The 25,144-nt window shown below is 35.5% G+C and overlaps 4 protein-coding genes across 4 annotated transcripts; 1 reads left to right on the forward strand and 3 right to left on the reverse strand.

Annotated features, from left to right (window-relative positions):
* The first annotated feature begins 3,828 nt into the window (after positions 1–3,828).
* LOC140958340 (uncharacterized) lies at positions 3,829–7,961 on the forward strand. The gene is made up of 7 exons (XM_073415755.1): positions 3,829–4,090; positions 4,640–4,755; positions 4,866–4,984; positions 5,392–5,554; positions 5,630–5,850; positions 5,942–6,263; positions 6,503–7,961. Exons 1-7 carry the CDS (start codon positions 3,929–3,931, stop codon positions 7,758–7,760), a joined length of 2,361 nt encoding a protein of 786 aa, XP_073271856.1. The 5' UTR covers positions 3,829–3,928; the 3' UTR covers positions 7,761–7,961.
* A 118-nt stretch (positions 7,962–8,079) lies between these two features.
* LOC140959716 (uncharacterized) lies at positions 8,080–13,882 on the reverse strand. Its single transcript, XM_073417703.1, has 6 exons — positions 13,581–13,882; positions 13,456–13,515; positions 13,181–13,293; positions 12,606–12,674; positions 11,902–11,953; positions 8,080–8,407 (listed from the first exon to the last, which is right to left on the reverse strand). The coding sequence occupies exons 1-6, from the start codon at positions 13,812–13,814 to the stop codon at positions 8,279–8,281; spliced, it is 657 nt and encodes a 218-aa protein (XP_073273804.1). The 5' UTR covers positions 13,815–13,882; the 3' UTR covers positions 8,080–8,278.
* A 1,910-nt stretch (positions 13,883–15,792) lies between these two features.
* On the reverse strand, positions 15,793–16,672 carry LOC140958834 (agamous-like MADS-box protein AGL80). The gene is made up of 2 exons (XM_073416401.1): positions 16,278–16,672; positions 15,793–16,205 (listed from the first exon to the last, which is right to left on the reverse strand). Exons 1-2 carry the CDS (start codon positions 16,642–16,644, stop codon positions 15,793–15,795), a joined length of 780 nt encoding a protein of 259 aa, XP_073272502.1. The 5' UTR covers positions 16,645–16,672.
* A 2,982-nt stretch (positions 16,673–19,654) lies between these two features.
* Positions 19,655–20,824, reverse strand: LOC140958221 (agamous-like MADS-box protein AGL80). Its single transcript, XM_073415599.1, has 2 exons — positions 20,359–20,824; positions 19,655–20,286 (listed from the first exon to the last, which is right to left on the reverse strand). Exons 1-2 carry the CDS (start codon positions 20,723–20,725, stop codon positions 19,892–19,894), a joined length of 762 nt encoding a protein of 253 aa, XP_073271700.1. The 5' UTR covers positions 20,726–20,824; the 3' UTR covers positions 19,655–19,891.
* Between the last annotated feature and the right edge of the window lie 4,320 nt (positions 20,825–25,144).

The following is a 25,144-nucleotide window of genomic DNA, read 5'->3' on the forward strand; positions in this document are numbered from 1 at the left end:
TCCTCTTTTCGGTAACTCATCACATAAGAACTCCAAAGTTAAGCGTGCTTGACTTGGGGCAATTTTGGGATGGGTGACCTCTTGGAAAGTTTCCTAGGGTGCGTGTGAGTGATGACATAAGCACGTTGGAAAGACTCGTATTGGTACAGTGAGGACAGTCGTCGAATCTGAGACGTTACAGTTGGTATTAAAGCCGACCTCTCCTAGTACGGTGTGGTTCGGGGACGAACCAAGCGGAAGCTGGTGGGTATGTGAGGCCCGAGGCCGAAGAGGGCGGGGGGTGATCGCCGGTGCCATGAGCTTGCACGGGCAATGAGCGGCTCCTGGCAGGCTTCTAGGTGGAGGGAACATGAATGAACCGATCTTACACCGGAAGGAGGGGGATTCCGAAACTGTTCAATGTAATGGACTGTACAGTTGAAGATGGTTTAAAAGATTTGATATGTAATACTCATACTAATAAGATGCATCTTCTTTTCGGTAGCTCATCACATAAGAACTTCAAAGTTAAGCGTGCTTGACTTGAGCAATTTTGGTATGGGTGACTTCCTGAGAAGTTTCCTTGGGTGCGTGTGAGTGAGGACATAAGCACGTTGGAAAGATTCGTATTGGTACAGTGAGGACAGTCGTCGAATCTGGGGCGTTACAATAAATTTTTGTATTCAAATGTAGAAAGAATTGTGGGGATTAAAATATATAAGACAAAAACTTGTGTGAGACGATCTCACGGGTCGTATTTTGTGAGACATATCTCTTATTTGGGTCATCCATGAAAAAATATTACTTTTTATGCTAAGAGTATTACTTTTTAATGTGAATATCGGTATGGTTGACCCGTCTCACAAATAAATATTCGTTAGACCGTCTCTCAAAAGACATACTCAAAATATAATCATTTAAAATTCTTAAATTCAAATATATTTATCAAAATAAATATCTTGTGACACGATCACACATATTTATATCTATAAAAAAATTATCGTGAAAAATAATACTTTTTACGTAAAAAAAACCATAAATTGTATCGTATCATATATTCGTATTATAAAATCGACTCATAGATAGTATTTACAATAATATTATCACTTCACCGCCAAACACCAAAATATCTTCAATCCAATTGTTTGCTTGGAATTATTATTTTAAAAGTGCGATAAGCAAACATTGTTGGCGGTGAAGTGATTTTAACTCTTGAAGACAGTTAAGAGACATGATCAAGGTTCATTGGTTTGGCCTTATTAGGAGTCCTAAGAGCTATGTAGTCCACAATTTCCATTTCAATTCATAATCGTATATTATATACTTTAAAATATTCGGGGAAGGATACAATTTTTTTTCAAGAAAACAAAATTAAATATATTATAAAAAAATTTATGGACCTGAATTTTGATGGTTTGGATCAACTTTTTTTTCTATATAAGTTTTTACAATATTAAAATAATAATAATAATAATAGTTCTAAAGCATAAAATATCATTCGTGAAAAAAACATAACAAAAGTAATAGTTCAAAATTCTTTCAAAGATTGATCATTTCAAGAATATACACATATATAATTGAGAGTGACAATTGATTTTCATGCTAAATGGACAATAAATCATCGTGGAGAATATGTACTTTTATATGTCGAGCTCGAGTTCGAGTCGCGAGCCCGAGTCCTAGATATATGGATAGTAATTGTATCTACATATGAATAAGGCGAAGAGCCCCCAAAAAACAAAAACAGGAGGGGGGGTGTTAATATTTTTACTTGCTTTTGAAGCCAAACAAAATGATTGATTTGAACCACTCGGCTTTATTTATTTCCATATTAAATAAATTTATAATATTTCATATTGTAAAAAAATATTAAAAAAAAATCAGAGTTTTACCCTTTTATTATATTGTTATTACACTTATTTGATATTTGCTTCTAGATGGGTCTGCGGGCAAAAATTCAATGGTACGAATTGGTCAAAATAAAGCCATTATTCTTGAAATTTCAATTGCCTAAATCATTTATTTAAAAAAAAATTGTATAGAATTTACATGAACAAAGTACTCTAGAAGTCCAAAAAATTAAAAAAAAAATGCATGGGGATAGTATGTATATTTTTCAAACAAATTGAATATAACTTGATTACAACATCAAAAGAAATACCGCTAAATCGAATGTTTGACAAATTTATACAAAAATTAATGATTCAATTCAAATATTTTAAAATATACCATAAATCCAAACAATTGTTATTTCATCAGTGATAAATTATTGAGAATTCTCAATAATTACATTATTTACAACTAATGAAAATGGAATATATAATCTTGATTTTAATATCAATTAAAGCGTAAAACAAATCAAATAAATGCAATCCATTTTAAAGAATAATCTAATTATATACTTCAATGGCATCCAGAAAGTATCATGGAATATTCAAACCCTCCCTTTGACTAGTGAGACTGTAGCATTAATTGAAATTGGATACACTTTTTAATTATCTATTCCAAAAGATTATATTTATATTTGAATGGATGAATTTAGATTTGTGGGAATATTTTAAATCAAAACATTTGAATATGTTGATTTGAAATGATATGGTCGATAAGTAGATTTAAAATTGAAGCATGAAAAAAATATTTGATTAACATAAAGGATTTCAAATCTTTCGTTCTAATTGTAAATCAAATAGATACAATGTATTTGAGTTGTGGTTTTGAAATCAAATCCTTCGATGCAAACACAAAAATTTTGAAAGCTGTAAAACTAGCCGAAGAACACAAAGTGTACAAAGATGTGTTAGCTGGACCACCAATATATTGGATTATTAAGTCCAATTTTACTCGTAAAACTTTGTGATGTTAAACCAAAAACTCAAGAGCAGCATCATTCTAATTATTCAGACAATTTGGAGATAATTGCTTTAAGCAATTTGTTTAATTTTTACTTTTTATTGTTTTTGAACTATTATCATGTTACGAGTTCTTTTATATATTACATATTTTCAGAACTATCACTTTAGTTTATATTGAGTATCATGGTGCATGCCAAATTCACCCGTACAAACCGGTTATGAGAGGATATCACACTACAATAACTGAGTTTGGGAAATCTTACCAACATATTATATAACATCTGACACTCATGAAAATTGTGTGCTATCACTTTAGCTTATTGTAAAATTGAGTATCACGGTGCATGCCAAATTCACCCGTACAAACCCCGGTTATGAGAGGATATCACACTACAATAACTGAGTCTGGGAAATCTTTACCGGCATATTTTATAACATCTGACAACTCGTGAAAATTGTGTTCTAGTAGAGCTATGACCTTCTTGAAATAGCATAAAGCAAGATTAAGTACAACACTACTCGAGTTTGATTCGAATATTCAATCCCGCTGAGCTTGTGTCAAAAATAATGGATGCTTGATTAGTAAATAATGCTAAAGTTTTTTTTAGTTAATCATAACTTTACTCATCAGATTTTACTTCTTTTCTGGGAAGGTGATGCAGAAGAAGCAAAAAAAACAAAAAAGAAGTAAAATAGGGATATAATTCGACGCGAATTCAAGCCTTGATTTTTATTTATTTTCAGCTTCATTTGGTTAAGACTAGGAGTTTTCATTGCCTACCTACTCTTTAAAATGAGAGAATAAAAAAAAAATAACATTAATAATATCATTCTCTCAAGGGCAAAATGGTCATTCCGTTCCACGAAGACTTTAATTGGTAAACTAGAGGCGAGTTATTTGGTGGGTGTGGGTCAGCGCATGTAGCCGTTACGCATTTGAAAAAATCATTTAAGAAAGGAAAAACGACCGTTAACTCGTCACTCTGCTTCATCAACACACTCAAAGATCATAGCTTTTCGCCTCTGTTTATAGCAGGCAAAAATCCTTTGTTTTCAGTTCTGAAAAATTCTTGAAGAGAAGACTCCAGATTTCAGAAATGGCTGCCATAGATATGGTGTTTACGGAAGAAGAGATGGCCGTAGATCAAGGCGTGGGCTACCCAAGAGCCTATGCGAAACTATGTCGGGATCGGAGTTTCGGGCCGTATAGCAATGGCCCTCCTTTCACTTTCACTCCGTACGCTTTGGTGCAGCAAGAGGTAGCTTGTTAAATGGTTTTTTCTCTCTCTCTCTGTTACTTATTTTCTAATGAAATCCAGGTTTTTAATTTTGAATAAAATGAAACCCAGGTTTTAATTGGAGAGAAAGATTACTTTTTTTTAGTTAGAAACAAGATTGTAACTTTTTAGGTTGTGATTGGATGGTAGAATTTGAGTTTGAGGATCGCTGCAATATTATGAGGAAAGGGTTAAAAATGTGTATAATTTAACAAATATCTTAATAAATGCAATGGGTTAAGAATTGTGAATTCGAAATCTTTTGACGTCGTATCCTTCAAATCCGTAGATATTCATATGGTTTGATGTGTAATAATTTTATAAAGTTGAAAACTTTAGAAGTTATGTTAGCATTGGTATGTTGTCTATCTTCTTTGATGATTAGCCTTCTCAAGTTGGTAGATTTCACGACTTTTCTTTTCGGTTTTGTGGAGAATACTCGATTGAATTCGCGACTGAAAGATCTGAAAAATATTTCCAAGTAACGGGGGATTTTGCTGGATGGTTTGTTGAGATTCATGGTGATTGCAGGAATCAAGAGTAAAGGAATTGGAAGAGATGTTCCCAATCATAGATCACCAAGCAAAACCAACAACGAAGCCCAAGATTTTTGTGTCTCTTCTGTGGAAACAGCTCAATCATCTCGGGTAAACCATTTTTCAATTTATTGAATCTATTTTTTTCAGAGAAATTAAGCAATATTAATATTAATGAATTCAAAAAAATCCCACCATTAACATACCATTTATAATTCCAGGAATGCTGGATTTGATCCAGAAATAATCCGAGTTGATCCATATGGGAATGTTTTGTACTACCATGCTGATCCTGCTTCCCCTCTGGCATGGGAGATTGATCATTGGTTTCCTTGCTCAAGTACTTTTTGTTTGCTCAAAGTCTACTTACTTTTGGATCGGTTCATTTTGATTTCACAATGATAATTAAACTTATAGATTGTGGAATACAATGAATTTAAACGACTACTACTTGAAGGAATTCGAACGAAAGTTCTCAACTTTTTCTAGTATCCAAACATACATGATGGATTTAGCAGGTTGATTTTAAATTCATGAAGCTTAAATCTGTCCAACAAATGTAAACATGCATTTGGATTGATAAATTTCATGCTAAGGATTTCAAGTCAATAATAATATATCCATGGACTCGTTTGGATATTTATGAATGCCATTTTAGTTGGTTCTACAAATTCAATATTCTTGAGATAGTAAAGTAAATTTCAGACAATTAGTACACTGACGTAAAATAAAATTCTCATCGTACAGGAGGAGGATTGACTGTACCTAGCAACCTCAGAATACTACAATGGCAAGTATGCAAGGGAAAGGATAACAAGCTGGAGTATCTCATTCCTTGGTGGGATTTTCAACTGGGCATATCTATTAACCAGTTCTTGTCCATTTTTGCTTCATCCAGATCAGATTTCAGGTTTGTAAATGTGACTTGAATACGAGTGGAAAGGGGTTATGTCCCGGTTATGAGCTCATATTTCATGTTTTACAGGAATAGAGCGTTTCCTTGGTTGTTTTCAGAAGGTGAAAGTGAAGAAATGAATGCCACTCAGACTGTTGAATCTCACTCTTTTCCACAACATTTTGCCGAAACTAAAGGAAAATTAGGCCTGGCTCCAGCAGCGGTAGTTCTCTCCCGAAGAGAGTCATTTGACAATGCACTGAAATCTCTAGATTCCAACAGAAGGCCACGATCAAGTACTCCCATAATAGGTCTGTGGATTATGATATGATAAATGTACAAACTAATCAGATGGCGTTCCACTTTTGTTTCGTTTCACGTAGTTTTTTCCGCTTGTGGCAGCTATGAGGAAAGTAAAACCATATGGCACTAAAGAAAATGAAGATCCATTGATGGTGAGCAACCCATATCAAGCCATTGTTACAGCAAGAGATTCTTTGAAACAGAGAGAAGCAACTGCAAAAATGCAAGCAGAAATACAGAAGTTAGATGATGAAGTAAATGAACTTCAGAGAAAGACCGAAGAAGAGAAGGCTTCAATACGAGACCTTGAGTTGGTGCTGATGAAGAGAAAAAGGAGGGCTGAGAAATGCAGACGTGTAGCCGAGGCGCAATCTTCCCACAGGGTGATGTTGGAGAAGATGATTCGAGATGCCATGCACCAGTAAGATTGTTATAAATAAGAGTCGTAAATTACAAAATCTATGGTTATTGAAATTTGGCACGATTACAAAAACTGCCCTCGATGTTTGAATATATCTACAACAGCATATTGAAGATATTCTAACCTAACATTCACCTCCTCTAAGGTTTATGTTCTTTTAGGGGCATAAATGTAAGGTGTAACTTGAAGGTGGTTACCTTCTACATTTTGAATTATAAATCAATTGTTTTTTTCTGTAGGAGTGTCGTTTACAAAGAACAAGTGAGGTTAAATCAAGCAGCAAGCAGTGCTCTTTTAGCTAGACTCGAGGCACAGAAAGCAATTTGTGATTCTGCTGAGAGAGAACTTCACAGGAAGTATGAACAAAGAGACGAGCTAGAGAAACAGCTGCAGCCCGAATGGGAGCAGACACGGAAAAGGTCAAGAATGTATGAAGATCATGATAACAATATTGTACGGTTTTTGACAGGAAACGAGCCAAACCTGACGCAAAAAGAGACTCGGATGAATAATACTTTCTTGAGAAAAGAGGTCGAGCAGGCTCTCCGTTGTTCACCAGAAGTAAAGTCTGCTGCCACTTTACGAAAGGAATTAAGGAAGTTCCTGGAAGAGGAGCAGAGAGCTTCAGAAGTGAGTTTACTGCTTGGCGAAGAACGACATAAAGAAGAACTTGAAGGAACAGAAGAGATCGTTAACGATATTAAAATATTGAAGCCTTACAGAGATAACAGTGAAGAGAATGGCAGCAAAACTGAAGAAGGGGACGATGAAAAGTTGGAGATGCTAGATAGTGGGACAAATTTACACAATATTCAGTTTCCCGATTACCATGAACCAAAAGAAGACGAGGATGAAGAGGCGAGAAAACTACGTGGAAAAGATAATATAGATAAATGGCTGCAGTTTCTGCTAGAGAAGAACACAAGAGAAGGTGATGCTGACTTTGATTCTCCACATATTGGCAAATCTGAATTCCCGAGAATCAATGCATTGGTAATAGTCCCACAATTAGTTTCAGAGAAAAGGGAGGCTGATATTTCAAAAGGTGGTGTCACTGAAACAGAAGAAGCTAGGAACTCAATGTCGTCACGTAAAGATAAAGAAGACATGGAAAAGGATGACATTTTTTCTAGGAACATAGGTGACAACAATCTCTTTAAAAACCCTCCTTACCGTATAGACGAAGAGAGAAATAAAGCAAAAGAATCGGTTTCCACTGGTAAAGAAGATGTAGAAAATGATGAAGGTGAAGAGAATAAAAGAAAGGGAAAGAAGAACGCCACGGAAAGCACACTTTCAAGATCAGACAGTAAGAGGGCATTTCGAAGAATTCCATCTTCTCCATCTTTGATCTTGGAAGGCATGAAGAAGAGAGTGGATTGCATTGGAAAGAAACCTTCCGTGCTTGATGACAATGACTGTGAATACTATGCTTCTGCCAGGAACAGCTTCATTAAATCATCTATCAAGACAATCAAGAAAGCAGTGAAGTTTTAGATCTTTTGTGCAGAAGGGGTCATTCTTTTTACAATTACATTATTTGTTGAGATGTGCATTCTCTGTAGTGAAATAATCGTGTTCAAGTTGAGTGTTAATTTTCGTGTGCATCAGTTTTTGTTTGGTTGCGAAATACATGTAATATAACTGCTTGTTTGACAGAATTCATGGTCTTTCTAAATGATTCATATCACAAGAAAGTAAAAGCCTTATTGTTTTATTGTGTATATGTATAAAATGACGTTTGTCCGCAGCTGCACTCTGGAAAAAACTTAGATCTCGATAAGTTTTCAATAAAACTTTTTAGTAACATACTCCATTAACTCTAAGTTTGAGTTTATTTTATTTAAGCAGTAAAGCAAACGTACCAAAAAATGAAATAAAACCCGGAAGAAGAATCTAATAAGCAGGAATATTCAAAAAATAAACAGGCAATAGATTTTATGGACTCCCGAATATAGTGTAATCGTTCTACTCTTCTCTTCTATTTTGTGGGGCCTTTCTGAAGCAGGTTGATTTTATTCCTCTGGGAAAAAATCCAAGTCCTTTGGGGGACCTTTCCGCAGCTTGTCGAAAAGTTCAACCTGCTTCGGAACAACAAGCTCAATTCCATATCCTGAATCTGAAAAATATCTCTCAAGCAGCTTCTGCAATCAAAGAAAAGGAAACGGATTTGATCAAATGCTGATAGGGGCTTCATAACTGTACCATCTAATGCGCAACAAGAAAATAGCAATCTCATTCAATATATGCATTTCATGTAGAGATGTAAACGAGCTGCGCCTTACATGAGTTAGTTGTGAGTGGCTGCTCAATCATGTAGTTGTGAGTGGCTGCTCAACAAAGTTGACACGAGCTTGAGAACTTGTAGTTTGGTGGAATTAAATTCTTATTATCATTGAATGTACATGAATCAATAACATAAAGAAAACCTAGGTCCTCATCTCTATCATATCGAATATATACATTCTAAATTTAAAGTTTAACTTAAATAAATATCCTAATTATCTTATCTAAGATATACAAAATCTTCCAACAGTCTCTCTCAAGCTTGGTGGTATATGTTTGTCATGGCAAGCTTGGCCTTTAATTCTTCAAAGTGCGGTCGATGGAGTGCTTTGTCAAAATATCTGCCAGCTGCATGTGTGAGGGAACATGGTGGAGATCGACTATTTTTTTCTCAATCTTTTCACTTATGAAGTGTCTGCCGATTTCCACGTGTTTGGTTCAATCATGATGAACTGGATTCTTGGCAATATTTAAGGTCGCTTGGTTGTCGCACATCATCTCTATCGGATGACTATTTACTATCTTCGATTCATAGAGTAGCGTTTTAAGCCTCATGCCTTCACAAATCCCATTGGACAAAGCTCTGAATTTTGCTTCTACACTGCTTATGGCCACAACTGATTGTTTCTTACGTCTCCAAGTCGCAAGGTTAAACCCCATAACAATGAACGATAACCTGAAGTAGAGCGTCTATCAACAGGACAAACATCATGTTGAAGTAAAGACGATTTAGAAATAGGAATGGAAACAATTTTGTTAAGTACGGAGAGTTTGGATGACCTAGTCTATAGTGCCATAAAAGAATATCAATCTCTTTATTGGAATTAAAAGTATAACAAGAAATTAGAAAAGGCGGTCTTGGGATACTAAATGGTGCAGTCTTGAAGGTAGGCTCCATTTGGAAGAGAAACGATCCACCACATTGTTCAGCACTGCCAATCGTCTTCCCAATGTCATTTCCTTAAAGAGGCAAGAACTAACAGAAAATTTAGTAGTGCGGTGGAGGGCGGCGTTAATCTTGCTCACAGATAGTAAATTAACAGTAAAATCAGGAACGAAGAGCACATGGTGTAAGCAAATGTCACGGGAAAGTTGTACAGAACCAACACCCATGATCTTTGAACTGGAACCATTAGCAACTCGTACAGAATGAGAGTCCGCACATGGATTGTAGGAGCTAAAGATTGAAAGACTACCCGTCATATGATCATAGGTGCCCAAGTCCACAATCCATGTAGAAAATAAATCCCAATTCGAGGCAAGTGCGACGGAAAAATCACCTTGGTTTGTTGCATTGCTCGTACTCAAAGGGGTCGTGGATTGAGCAGAAATCTGGCTGAACAGGCGTTGTAGAGCATCAAGCTGCTGTTGGGTGAAAGGTTGTTGCGAGACTGGAGAAGCAACGTCGACAGTAGCTGAATATAAACGGCGTTCCCTATTTGGTTTCCAATCCGCCTGTTTGCCATGGATGCGCCAACAAGTGTCCACTGTATGGTTCGGTTTCTTGCATTTGTCACACCATAGGCGACCATTCCGTACGTGAGGACTGGTTGTGGATATCGCATGTGGCAAATGGCGCGTACCACTGTCGGAGACTGAAGGAAACGATGGTCGAGCAGTCGCAAGGGCAGAAGCAGCGCTGTGAGACAGGCGGGAAGAGCCTAACATCAACTTTCGACGAATTTCCTCATGGCGAACCTCGGAAAAGGCAGCACAGAGTCCTGACAGCGGTTTAGTGACCAAGATATGGCCACGTACTTCATCGAGAGATGTATCAAGGCCGAGAAGGAATTTGAATACACGTTTGTTCTCCACAATTTCCCTGAATTGTGCTTCATCCAATGCACACTTCCAGTCGTGTGATTCTAACAGACCTAGCTACTGCCAAAGTTTCGTGACCGCGGTGAAATAAGCTGTGACCGTGTCCTCACATTGGCGAACTTCATGAAGGCTGTTTTCCACGCTGAATAATTCAGACGTGCTGTCCCGGGCAGAGTACGTATCCCGGACTCCATCCCATATTTCTTTGGCAGAAGAATATTGGAGGAATTATCTCCAATGTTTGGGACCATGGAATTGATAAACCAAGATATGAGCATACTATTCTAGGCGTTCTTGGATTTAAATTTTCCATCCGTAATGGCCGGTCGTTTGGAGGAGTCAGAGATGAGGTCTTCCTTTCCATTGCCGCATATAAACATCATGACGGACTGGGACCATTGTAAGTAATTCTGGCCATTGAGTTTGTGGCACGTGATGGATTGAAGTGGAGCGAGATCGGGCATGGTTGAAAGCGGCGGGGCCGATGGTGGCTTCTCGGACTCCGACAACGAGGCCATACAGCCGTATTTAGTCATGGCGGCTAGGGTTTGTTCCTAATCTCTGATACCATGTAGTTTGGTGGAATAAAATTCTTATTATCATTGAATTTACATGAATCAATATATATAAAGAAAACCTAGATCCTTATCTCTACCATATCTAACATATTTATTCTAAATTTAAAGTTTAACTTAAATAAATATCATAATTATCTTATCTAAGATATACAAAATCTTCAACACTTGTTTTGGATCAAGATTGACAATTTGATTATGAGCTCAAGTAATCTCCACCGACGTTCATTTGCTCATTGGCCTCAACTAACATTGATTAATTTATTTTACTTTTCAATATTGTTTAAATTACTAATGTATCCCGAATAATTTTATAATTATTGCTTCAACAACTCATCATACTAAATACTTGAGCGGGGTAATCATTTCCACATTTCAAGCAATTCGAGTTTTCAAGCTTCAACTCAAACAATTCAAAGCTTACATGAATCAGATTTCAGTATAGTAATTGACAAATTGGGCGAGGTTGAGTAACACCATAATTAATTGTGTTAACCTCGCGTAGAACAATATTCAAATTTAGTCAACATGTGTGCCAACTTAGTATGATCCAAGTATAATCAAGATAATCTATACTATTTATTCAGCGATAACATTACCGAGAAACCAACTTTAGGACACTAATTGTCTACTTCAATTTCATCCTTCTCATTATGATACAAAATGATGAGATCATAGTATTTTCCTCTCCTAAACCATTATCCACATAACATTAACAAAAGCTTGATATGTTGAATTTCTTCATGGTTTTCCGCCAAATAAAAAAAAAATCAATGTATAAAACACATTTCACACACAAATTTTGTATGCCATATTTACTAGTTATAGTTAGTTACTCGGTTAAAGGAAATAAACTACACAAATAACCGTATTGTAACTGAAATATATATGAAGCAATCAAGGACAAATATAGATGAAACAATACTGAAAAGAGAATGATTTTGTTTACTCCTTACCACAGCAGCATAGGCATCGATGTTCCCCTGACGAGCAGATTTACTGAGACCCCTAATATTTCAAGACAAATAATAAGATATGCTGTCATCCAAATTTTATATGGAGTAAAAAAGTATAGATTTCCAAGGTGACCAAAAAACCTCAAAACATAATAGTAAAATTAGAAACATCCAACATAAATTCGACTTGCAGACGTGAATCACCCTTCTTTGCCAATCCCACTTTGTACTTGGAAATGTTAGTCGCTCTCCATTTTTAATCTTCTTCTGCTCCACCTCAATGAGGTGCATGTAGGCTAAATTCAGAGTGCGTTGAGCATCTCTTCGCTTAATAATAAAATTGCAAATAAAAAATAGTTGACTAATTTAGTAGATGCAACTTTTGTTCTCTTAAAAAATATATATATACTGAAAAATCTAGCACAGATTCTTGAAACTCGAAAGAGAAAAAAAATGTATTTATTCTGAGAGAAGATACTATTTTACTTGAAAAAAGTTTTCTTATGATAATCATATCAGTGTCAACACACCACATAAGCCTTTTTTTAAGACAAAGCATGCACTCAACTTTGAAAGTTATAGGTTGAGATTTACTCAAGTTGTCATCACCTCTTGCAAAGTAACTTCTCTACCAAAGAAAAAACACATTCAACCCATCTTGGCAAAAAAAAATATGGAAGATACCAAGATGAAGAGGTAATTACTGGGCAATCATATGATCAACAGCCTCGGTTGATGTTCCATGCTCATCCTGAAGGTATACTCTCCACCCCCTGATACAAAATCGAGGCTTATGGTCGATATAACAATGCTCTAAATAGCATGACTTGAGATGATGTCAGAGATACAAAAGCAGTGCAGAGGGGAGTAACGTGATTGAAGTGTGCAAGTCCAAAATATTAGCCATGTTAACTCTACAGAGTTAAATATCACCTCAAGAAATTGCAGAACTAGCATATCAAAGAAGCCTATGCATCATTCACTAAATTCAATCAACATACTTCAAAAACTCTGCAATTTGAAAGTGGTTGTGCTCAAATCTATACATACATGTCAAGTCAGGAGAGGGACTAAAACAGGTGAGGGGGCTCGGCTCCTTGAATCTATAAAACATTAAATTTCATGTGAAACTTCTCCAAAACCATAAGTTTGTCGCTGTTCTTAACAATAACTACACCCCCAGTTGAATCTCTATGTTGCAGCATAATCTCAGCGCCTTCTAAAACTCTGTCATTTGATAATTACCGTGCGTGCCGCAAACGAAAGAAAAATAATATACCTTTCTGCTGCTCGAACTGCGAGCCTACCAGCAACACTACGAACCTTATTTGATTGCTCCGTCTCCTTGCCATCACCTGACTTAGGAATCCCCAATATAAACTCATCAACTTCCTAAAAAGTACGCATAAAAGATACATCTTTACAACACTAAATTCTCAATAACATTGGGCAGTATTAACAAAGGCAAACTCAAACAAAACAAAACAGAAAACTGAAAACTGAAAACTGAAAATCCCAGAAAAAAATTAGAAGAAAAATCCTTTAAACCGTGACCTGGATTTCAGCAATATTAAGAAGCCGGAGCTCAAGCTTTTGCCCTCTCAACTCCAAAACCTGAACAAAAATGGAATGAGCCCATCTCGCCAATACACGCGAAAACACAAAGAATGTGAGAATACCGTCAAAGGGCGAATCGAGAAGCCTTTGCCAAGTGCCAGTCCGGTTCGGGAAAATCCCAAGTCTACTCCGAGGCTGAAGCCTCCCCGCCACGAAGGAGAACGCCTTCGGCGTACGACATTCGGAGGAATTTGTTCTTCCCATGGCGCTGAAAATGAGGCCCGTGATTGGGTTCTTCGAGGAATGGAAATTGAATCGACGTTGGCAATGTGAAGAAGGCTGCATTGTAGTGCCATTCGTTCGTTTGGTGTTTTTGCACAAGGTAGGTCCTTCGTTACGGTTTTGGGTTGGAAACTAAAACCGTATGTCTATTTTCTCTTAATAAGTTGTAATTGGCTAGACACGTTTTCTAATCTTAAAAAAACTATAACACAAACAAATAAATATACATATCTATACTATTTTATTAAGGTTGAGACTTTTAGAGTAACTAATTTTGTTGTCATGGTCTGTTTTAATAATTATATATATTAGTAAAATGTTAAAATTTTAATGTAAGTTATATGTAGTTCAGCGGATAGAGTCATTGTTTTTTTGGGTTTAAGTTATAGGTTCAATTTTTATTGAGATCATTTTTTTATTCTTTTATTTTTCAATTTATTTTTTAATTTATATATCAAAATTACAGTGTACTCCTCACTATTTCTTATAATTATATTTTGATCTTCATTTAAATATAAATCAAATGAATTATAAAAAATATTATGCACGCGTCGATGCACTAGTATATAAATGATGGTACTGCACACTACCGTGTGCCCCTTTCGTGGGCGTCGATGCATTTTTTTTTTTTACGTTCGACAAGATGATTTTTATGAACGCCGTAAAAACGAATATTGTAAAAACAAACTATAGATAACATAATATAATATAATATAATATAATACTATAAATATGTGTGTTTGGGGCAAAGGAGGGCAGCAGATATTTAAAAGCACAACCGATATATCATGCCTCGTAATTTACGTTGGATTTTGCACCTCATATTGTTATATGAACAAGTAAATAATTAAGGTATGTAGGGATATATGTATCAAGTCTTGAAATCGAGAAGGTGACAACTTGAGTAGGATTTTTTTAGTAGTTTCTGTTTTTATACATGATGTTAATTATATAATATGCTATACATCATTTTTCTCTGTTGAAAAATAATATAATTCAAAATAAATTTTTTCTACTTACACATATAAAACTTGACCTAATTTGGCACAACGAAAACGGGATGGTTTGTAATACATTTGACACTAAAGTCTTACTCCTCTCTAACTCAAAAAAATGACCTTATATCGAACACATGGATGTTGCTAGGCAGTGGCAGAGCCACATGCATGTATACTTGGACCTTAGCTCGGGTGGCCTAAATTTTTTTAAAAAATTTATATGTATAATTTTGGAATAATATGATATTAGCCCGGATAGATCAATTTAAAATATTAAAAAATTATAAAATTTAAAATTTTAACCCGGACCGAACCATATTTATGCTTCATTGTTCCGCCCGAAATCAGAACAGCCTTGTCCTTCTTTATCAACAACTTCTTCCCATCCATTTCTTAAACGATGCCTTTCTTTTTGATACTTTGTATGTATAAGCATGCAAAAGTGATTTTCTTGCTTGCCATTTTATTTATTTTGACTTGGATCATGTTTAAGTCCTTCGAAATTCAATATTTTGAAATCCAACCTTATTTCATTAATCACTTCATGCATTTTAGATATGTAATCCCAAGCTTTTCGGAACGAATAGTAGGTCTCTTGTGAAACGGTCTCTTAACGAGTTGTCCCGACTCATAACTAACATTAAAAGTAATAATTTTGGTATTAAAAAAATATTTTTTATGAGTTGGATCCAATTATAGATCCACCGTCTCACGAAATAATCTTTAAGACTATCTCACAAAAGTTTTTATTCAGAATGTACATCTGATATCAGAAACTAATGTATTTTAGAGACATAATTTTGTAACTTAATCTGTTTTTTTCTTTATATAATAAAGACTTTATTTTGATTTCATTGAATTCTCTCCTACTCGAAGATGTGAGAGATTTGGATAATCATTTGTATTTTTTTTAATGAAACTGATTTCATTAAAATGGGTAAAAAGTTAATATTACAAATACAATCGACATCCCAAACTAAAACTGTCGCTATTGACGACGGTTTAAACTAAAACGTCGCTATTAGAATTCATTTGTACAACATAACTTGGACTGCTATTCCCTTTCCGCGGCTTGTTTTGGAGGAGCAGATGGCGCATCACGGATACTGTCGGGAACATCGGGTGGAAAGTTCAAGCCTACGTTATTACACCCGAAATCGGGAACACCGTCAATGGGGCTCATCAGCATATTCCAGTATGAAAACCCTGGTGGATTCTCATTCTCCAACAGAAAACCCGGCTGCTCCGACACCTCTTCTGTCCTCATCCCCGCAGCCGCTGCAGACGACGACCCTTCACCATCAGCTGCTTTCAGTACTTCTTCCCCCTTTGCCACGGAAGATGACGGACCTTCACCAGATGCTTTTAGTTTCTCCATCCTCTCCGTGATCTCTGTTAGAACCTCGTTGATCACCACATTCATCTCGCACGTGTCCCCCACGTCGAAATCTCCGATATTCGCTTTGCCTGTATATGTCAAAGATTGATCAATCTTCACTCAATGAATCGTAAATAAATCTCCACGAACATCTATCGTACCTTCGATGCACTGGAACATGAAGATGGTCAGCTCCTTGCGCTTGTTTTCCCTCTGCAGGCGGCGGAGCTTGTTCCTGGCTTTCTCTATGCGCTGCTGCGTGAAGCTCATCTGGTTCTGCATAAACCGGGTCTTTTCCATCTCCGGCCGCTCCATGAAACGTTGCATTACGCGCCGCGCCTCTGGCGGAGATGGCCAGACCTCCGGCTGAGGCTGGAATTCACTGTAAGTGACGGCGCATGCCTCAACCCCGCAGAGGGTACTCAACTCCTCAACCTTCTTCATGAGTCCCTTGTTCCTTTTCTTGAACGACGCCTTTCTCTCCGAGTCTTTGTTTAGGTAAGCAAGAGTGATTTTCTTTCTTGCCATTTTCTTTGATTTGATGAGTTGGGATACAATGTTAGGTCCTCTATATATAATGATTGGGCATGTGTATGCATAGGTGCTTATATTTATTGACACGTGTTTGGATGGATTGATGTAATTTATATAAAAGATTTTGATTTAATAATATATTTCCAACTTTCATTTGCAAATCTATCTTAATTACTAAAACATATTTGAATTAATAAAATATAAAATTGACCTATATAAAAAATAAATCAATTGGATTTGAAATCGGAATCGCTCAATCCAAAACACTCTTAACTCATTCACCACTGTCACATTTAAATATATCTATTGAAAGATCGGGTTTTAATCTCAATGGTCTCAACTGGTTTTTCTCTTATAATGGCTCATGTTCGAGTCTTCCCACATCTAGATTATGATATCAAATATATATATAAAGTTTAATTAGTCGTATTTATTTATGACCGTTATATCGAAAATGTGCGCGCGAGTTATTTATATGACCGTTATATCGAAAAGATTCGCGCGAGTTAGATATGTATATATTTAATTAACATATTATTTTTTATCATCAAATTTTGTCTTACACGAAAATGTGATAGAGATTTGGATAATAATTTGTTTGGGGAGTTTGAATTGGCATTACCTCAATATTAGTTGCTGAAATCTTATTCACAAAAACTTATATGAAACAGTCTTATGAGTCAATTTTGTGAGATGATTATTTTATTTGAGTCACCAATAAAAAAATATTAGTTATTATGCAAAAAAAAATATTACTTTTTATCGTAAAATAATCGTCTCACAAGAGACTTACTCAATCTGATTTTGCTGATTGGATTTGTTGGATTAGTGAAAAGGATCCGATTAATTTTTGGATATATGGTAACTAAGTAAATGTGCTATACTGTAAATTATTTTGGTCACATTCGTTAAATTGAGTTTTTTGTTTAATTAAGTATTATGTTTTATTTGGTTTTTATGGGAAATTGGTAGGCAAAGTTTTGTTTTGACCAATAATTCGAGTGGGTATAGTTTAATGAACATGAATGAACGATCTTAATAGTGGGCATATCATTGTTTTGAAGTACCACAGCCTGATTTGGAGTTGTAACAATGCCTTATAATCTAATTTGGGACCGACATGGTGGAAAAATTAAGACCCGTCTATGTTACATCGAGTGTGTTATATTGATATAATTTTTTATAAAAATATATTTGATGTTCTTATGGACCCCACAATATATTTATTTGAATCCAAAATATTTCTTGTATAAAATTTACAATGTATAGCACACTCAGTGTAACATATTTTTGAATTTTTTCTCATCCATGTTTTTTAGGAAAAATTTAATTTGTATTTCCAAAGTCTCGGAATTCTTATTTGAGATTTGATACAAACAATATTCAAATACCAAATTCGAGTTCTATATAACTCTCCACAAAATGGCAGACTGAGTCGAAATTATTATTGGATTAAGGAGAAAAAAGGAATTTAGTTGAAAGACGTTTAACAAAATCATAGCTGTAATTGACATCTTGTTTGTAGAAAACAAATGTTGAATGTTAGAATTTCATTTTGGTGTATTCGGACTATTCTATGCTACATCTGGGGTATTTTTCCCCTATAACATGGTCAAATATTAGCTTTTGAATCCTCCATATAAATGTCCAATTCCATAAAAATGTGAGGGATCCACATGGTGTTATGATATTAAAATAAGAGGAGAAATACTTTCGTATAGCATAAACTAACCCGGTATATTCTAAGTAAGATACTAAATAGAATCAACTTAAATTCTGGAGCATTATTCGATATCTCAGGTGGAAGGCCGAATTTGTTTATCTAATGTATTCTTGAGAAATAAGTGGAAGTCAATTGTTTGCGATTATGCTCAACATGATCACATATGATTTTTTTTTCAAAATCTCTTCGTTAGTTGGGGGAAGAAGTTAGTCTTCAACATTGAATTATAATCCCATTTTTATGTTTGTTTGGGTTTTTGTGAGATGAGTGTCTTGTCAACAGTTAGATCACACAAAACGTTCCAGCACGCGCAGACCTCCGGCGGAGACGGCCAGACCTCCGGCTGAGGCTGAAACTCACTGTAAGTGATGGCGCATGCATCAACCCGCAGAGGGTGCTCAACTCCTCCACCTTCTTCATGAATCCCTTGTTCCTATGCTCGAATGACGCCTTTCTCTCGGAATCTTTGCATGCCTTGAAAAATACAAAGGCACGCACACAACACGGGGTCCGTGCGACCATCGTGCAGGTCAAAGTTTTTGTATTTTCTACGTTTCGATTTATTCTCGTAAATTTGAGCAAAATCATTTTAAAATGCTATAAACTAAAGTAATGCTAAGGACTTATAAATTTGTAATTTTATATCATAATAAAAATTAGATTTCATATATTGGCTCCACTATAATGCATTATTCCACTCGAAATCAGCACAACCATCAATGGACCACATCGCATATTCCAGTATGAAAAACCCAACGATTCTCATTCTCCTCCACAAAACCCGGCTGCGCCACCACCTCTTCCATCCTCGTCGACACCGCAGACGACCCTTCACCATCAGCTGCTTTCATTTCCTCCCCCTTACCACTGACAGATGACGACGGACCTTCACCAGCTGCTTTCAGTTCCTCCATCCTCTGCGTACTTAATGTGATAATCTCTGATTCTTTGTTTATATGAACAAGAGTGATTTTCTTTATCCCGAAAGGTGTTATCCAACCGAAATATGTATTTTTAATAATAAATTAGGAAATTGCACATAGATAGTACAAGTGGTCCGTGATTTCCTAACCATATATCCTATCTATGTGCATTTTCAGTGCAATTTGGAAAATTTTACTTATAAACTCGTATCATTGAAGCAAGATATGATGGAGGGTTGGGAAGAAATTTTGGTGTCCCATTGTCACACCAAAACAATTTTTGTAGTAATTTCAAATAGTATAGTTAATAAAATATATGTATATGTACATGTACTTGCATTTAATGTGCATTACATAGAGTGATGAAAAATATATTCTTATTTTTATTATTGTGTTCGAATGGATGAATTTAATTTATCTAAAAGATTTTGATTTAAAAAGAGATTTCTCTGTTAATTAAGACAGCTCCATTAAATCGTCAAAGAAGACGATCAAGAAGCAAGATTACAATGATGCCAAATTACATGTCTGAAAGTAATTAAAGAAATTTTCAGGAATTAATTATTATTACAGAAAAATAACAACAACAATGATTTTAATCGGATCGAGGTCCAGGAGCAGATGCAGCGTCGAGGTTACTGTCTGGAACATCGGGTGGCAAGGACAAGGCTTCGTTATTCCACCCGAAATCAGCGCAGCCATCCATGGGGCTCATCAACATATTCCAGTACGAAAAACCTACTGGATTCTCGTTCTCCTCAAGAATACCCGGCTGCGCAGCCGTCTCTTCGGTCCTCATCGTCGCCGCTGCAGACGTCCCTTCGCCACCAGCAGCTTCCAGTTCCTCTCCCGTTGCCACGGCATATGACGGACCTTCGCCAGCTGCTTTCAGTTTATCCATCCTCTCTGTGATCTCTGTGAGAACCTCGTTTATCACCACATTCATCTCGCCCGTGTCCCGGACGTCGAAACCTTTTATATTCGCGTTGCCTGTGTATGCCAAATATTGATCAATCTTAACTTAATGGATCGTAAATAAATCACAATGAAAATCTGTCGTACCTTCGATGCACTGGAACATGAAGATGGTCAGCTCCTTGCGCTTGTTTTCCCTCTGCAGGCGGCGGAGCTTGTTCCTGGCTTTCTCTATGCGTTGGCGCGTAAAGCTCGTCTGGTTCTCCATAAACCGGGTCTTTTCCATGTCCGGCAACACCATAAAACGCTCCAGAATGCGCCGAGCCTCCGGCGGAGACGGCCAGACCTCCGGCTGAGGCTGAAACTCACTGTAAGTGACGGCGCATGCTTCAACCCCGCAGAGGGTGCTCAACTCCTCCACTTTCTTCATCACTCCTTTCTTCCTTTTCTTGAATGAAGCCTTTCTTTCCGATTGATTGCTCAAGTAAGCCAGAGTTATTTTCTTTCTCGCCATTCTCTTTCTTTCTTTTTTTATTTGATGATTTGTGATACACTGTTAGCTCCTCTATATATAATAATAATGTATATATGTATGAATAGGTGCTTATATTAATGTTGTCTATTTTTGTTATTTGTTTAGATGTATTCATTTAATTTTTTTATTATAAAAGATTTAGATTTAATAATAAATTTAAAATTTAAATTTCAAATAAAACAATTGGTTTCAAATTCATGATTTTAAATATCTCAATTCAAACTTATTCGTTCACCACTTTCATTAATGAGCAGGTCTCTTGTGAGACGGTCTCACGAATCTTTATCTGTGAGATGAGTCAATACTACCGATATTCACAATAAAAAGTAATACTCTTAGCATAAAAAGTAATACTTTTTCATGGATAATCCAAAAAATAGATTTGTCTCACAAAATACTACCGTGAGAGCGTCTCGCAAAAGTTTTTGCCTTCATTAATTAAGAATTTATATATACATGTTATTTTTGTTTTTCGTTATAACAATTTTTATATGTTGCTTACTAGTCGTGTTCATCTCTATAATCACGATTGATGTGTCACTTATTTAGTGGATATATAATTTTGATATGTTTCATTATGTACAACAGGTAAATATCGTTAAGACACAGAAGTTCATGTTGATTTAATTAACATTTTTTATCATTGAATTCTCTCCTACACGAAGGTGTGATGGAGATTTGGATAATTATTATTTTTTGGGAGTTTGAATTGGCATTACCACTATATTATAATAATGGTTCAAATTAGAATTAATTTGCTGGTTGGATTTGTTTGAATAATGAAAGGATCCGATTAATTTTTGGATGTTTGGTAACTAAGTAAATGTGATATACTGTAAATTATTTTGGTCACTTTTCGTTCTAATTTTGGATTAACCATTATTAATTTTTACTAAAAAAAATAACAAAAGATGCATCATGTATTTATGAACAAGATCTTTTAGATAATTATTGCATGGCTTCTCTCAAACGGCTAGGCTTTTCAAATTGAAATTAAAACGTACACAAAAATTTATTGTGAGTACATATCACGACTTTATGAGACGGATTTCTGATCCGATCTAACTCATGAAAAATATTATTTTTTTTAATGTCAAAAATATTACTTTTCATAATAATTATAGATTGATCAACTCGTCTCACGGATGAAAATATGGGAAACCGTCTCACAATAGATTTATTCAAAAAGTAAGATTGCTCGTTAAATTAAGTTTTATGTTTAATAAGTATTATTTTCTAATATGTTTTTGTGGGAAATTAAATGATCGGTATACAAATTTGTTACACAAAGAATGCGAGATCCATGCAAGGTTCGTGCATGTTAATCACGTTGTACCAGGTTTGTGAACGATGTTTGAACTTCACCAGCTGCTTTCAGTTCCTACATCCTCTCCGAAATATCCCTAAGAACCACATTTATGGTAAAAGGTTTTAATTTAATAATAGATTTCAAATTTTTAATATTAAATCTATCATAATTACTAATATATATCTAAATTAATAAAATCTAAAGTTGAAATTTATCAAAATAAATCGATAGTTTTGAAATTCATGATTTTAAATAGCTCAATCCAAACACAACCTTATTTCATTCACCACTTTCGTTAATTTAGAATTTAGATATGTAAATCGCGCTGTGTCATTTAGCGAATCTAATCAATCATCTAAGATTTAATTTCGTAATTTTAAGTTTTTTTTATTTAATTAACATCTTTTTTTTACCCTACAAGAAAATGTGATAGAGGGTTTGGATAATATATAATTTGATTTGGGAGGTTGAATTGGCATTACCACTATATTATTTGTTCATATTTGATGTTGTTAATTGAATTTGTTGAATTTATGAAAAGGATCGAAATCATTTTTGGATATTTGGTAACTAAGTAACTATGTAATGAGTAAGTATCTTGTGAGACATTTTCATTGATCTATATCCGTAAGACGTATCGACTCGATCTATATTTGTTGTGAAAAAATAGCATTTTTTATGAGTCGAGTGAGAAGTTGGAGTTGTAAGCTGTAACAATGTCTTGACCTAATTTAGGACCCAGAGTCGCATAATGATCACCCCAGAAAGCTATAGATGATTAGTGAATTTATTTATATTGCAATTTTATTTATAAATTACAATCATGGATTAAATAAATAAATAACAACAACTAATATTATTCTAGATCCAACTACAATGACATAAACGGAGAATAAAGTAATCAAGTAATGGTAATAATAATGATGAGGTTTTTTTTTAATTAACCAATGTAATATAAATGTTATTGTATGAGTATTGTGTAAATAATATCAGCATTTATAAATATAATCGAATTACTGTATAATATTGTTTAAATAAAATTAAAAACATTTTTATAAACTCAATGTGTATTTGAATCGGGGAATCCACAAGGTTGGAAATGAGCTGATTAGAGAAAACAAAGATGCAGATGAGGGATGCATGGGATGACAAACTCGTACCTGTTCCATTGACACCCTTTGCAATGAAGTTACCACGATTATGGATGACAATGAGGCAAATTTGATAAATATTTGGTAAAACTTGAAGACTCGCCTCATGTGAGGCCCAATACCTAAACTAGGCCCAACCCATTACCATTTAATTTTAAATACCCAAACCCATTTGATAGAAATCAGTACGCTCAAAATCCAGAAGCTCTTCTCCAGCTTTGCAACTGTCGCTGCTCCTCTCTTCTTTTCTGCAGCAAGCGTGCGACGCCCCAGTGGCCAGATTTTTGTGCAGTAGCTTAGCAATCTTCTTCCTTCATCCTATTAGCTACTTTCGTGCCATGAATCGGTAGAAATCAGTGCTCCATCTTTCACGTTCGAGCCGGCAGCTGCGTTTCATTCTTTGTCCGATTTGGTGAGATTCTAGCTTCAATTTTTGTTGTTGATGTGAGTTTATTTAGCAAGGAATCAAAGCCCTTTATTTCCCCTGTTTTCAGCTGATTTCCAGCTAGGTTTCAGATCGTGAACAGTGTTTCCGGTGACATTCCGGCGAGCTACTTCTCCGAGATCACTATTGTGCGTTTTAGCCTAGATTATTGAGGTATTAAGCTTGAATTTCAGAATTTGATAGGTTATATAGGCTGCCCGGAAATTGATTTTTAACCGAGCCAATTTAATTTGTTTTAGTTGGTTAGAATGCATTGTATTGAAGTGTATAGCGAATGTATATTGTAGGTTATATCGTTGGACGAGTTCATACGATAGTCCTTAAGAATTTACTGTGGTATTGTAAGTTGTAATTGAGGTACGATCAAACCTATATTATTATGACGCTTATATTGACGTGTAAGAATATTCGGTGAATGTTGTTTGCTATTACGTGCCTTGAATGTTTATTCTGATGCATTCATGCATAAATTATATTGACATAACATATTGAGCCTTGACTCCTTTGCCGGCGATTTATGTTGATTCTGTTGAGATATATTGAGTCATCAGAGGGATGAGTGAGTTAGGATTAGCCACATGCCCAGATGACAGCTAGGGACGAGCGACTTAGCTACTCGCATTCCCGATGCTACGTGCATGGACGAGCGGCGATTTGATGCTGCATTCCTGGCACGGGTGGCCACTGTTACTGTTGATGATGCTATTCGTTTGGACTCCATTTGGTATCCGTTATTCCATTGTTACCATTCATGCATCGCATATCATTGCATTTACTTGGTATTATTACATGTCTTTTATATACGTCGTGATTTTACTGGTTTGTCGTACTGGGGTCCGACCCCTGTTTTCTTTTTATGTTGTGGTTGTTTTTTATGCCATAGCAGGTCATTCCAGGGGATTTGACTCGTCTGGTGGAGCGTCAGCGAGTGGTACCCAGTAGTCAGTCGGTTTGTGTCAAAGTTCCCAGATATTTATATATATTATGCTGGTTTGATACATTTGCCAGGGAGATGCCCTGTGTAGCTGTATGGTGTGATGTTTTTATGTTGTTTGAGATTTTATTTGTGGTATGTCGTGTCTAGTCCTGGCCAGTGCGGCTGTAGGATGTTTGTGTGGTTGATTGTGAACTTGATGTTATTTTCAAGCGTATAATGTTATTGTTGTGTTTTGAAATTTTTGGGATGTCCTACTTATGGGGAGGTCATGCCGAAATTTCTGTAGGCCCAAATGAACGTTTTAAACTCGTTTTCGCTGTTTACACCAATTAATCCTTGTTGTTTGATAATTAAATATTAATTAAGTGCACGGGCCCTCACACCTCACGTCCCTGAAATCCAAGATTGGACCCCTAAAACTTATATAGGTTTTTTTTTTAAAATATTATAATCACTACACTATAAAAAACTAAAAATTATCAAATTAAAGTTATTTTTGTGCGATACTATTGAGTCAATGACTATGAAAAACTAACATTTTATCACATTGATTCTT

Source organism: Primulina huaijiensis, chromosome 15 (genome assembly GCF_012295235.1).
Source record: "Primulina huaijiensis isolate GDHJ02 chromosome 15, ASM1229523v2, whole genome shotgun sequence".
Taxonomy (NCBI): domain Eukaryota; kingdom Viridiplantae; phylum Streptophyta; class Magnoliopsida; order Lamiales; family Gesneriaceae; genus Primulina; species Primulina huaijiensis.

Coding starts and splice junctions, on each gene's coding strand:
- LOC140958221 (XM_073415599.1), bottom strand. CDS start 20,725: ATGGCGAGAAAGAAAATAACTCTGGCTTACTTGAGCAATCAATCGGAA. Junction 20,287..20,358: donor CATGTTCCAGTGCATCGAAG/GTACGACAGATT, acceptor TGGCATACACAG/GCAACGCGAATATAAAAGGT.
- LOC140958834 (XM_073416401.1), bottom strand. CDS start 16,644: ATGGCAAGAAAGAAAATCACTCTTGCTTACCTAAACAAAGACTCGGAG. Junction 16,206..16,277: donor CATGTTCCAGTGCATCGAAG/GTACGATAGATG, acceptor TGACATATACAG/GCAAAGCGAATATCGGAGAT.
- LOC140958340 (XM_073415755.1), top strand. CDS start 3,929: ATGGCTGCCATAGATATGGTGTTTACGGAAGAAGAGATGGCCGTAGAT. Junction 4,756..4,865: donor AAACAGCTCAATCATCTCGG/GTAAACCATTTT, acceptor TTATAATTCCAG/GAATGCTGGATTTGATCCAG. Junction 4,985..5,391: donor TCATTGGTTTCCTTGCTCAA/GTACTTTTTGTT, acceptor CTCATCGTACAG/GAGGAGGATTGACTGTACCT.
- LOC140959716 (XM_073417703.1), bottom strand. CDS start 13,814: ATGGCACTACAATGCAGCCTTCTTCACATTGCCAACGTCGATTCAATT. Junction 13,516..13,580: donor TCTCGATTCGCCCTTTGACG/GTATTCTCACAT, acceptor ATTTTTGTTCAG/GTTTTGGAGTTGAGAGGGCA. Junction 8,408..11,901: donor TCGATGCCTATGCTGCTGTG/GTAAGGAGTAAA, acceptor CTTTGATTGCAG/AAGCTGCTTGAGAGATATTT.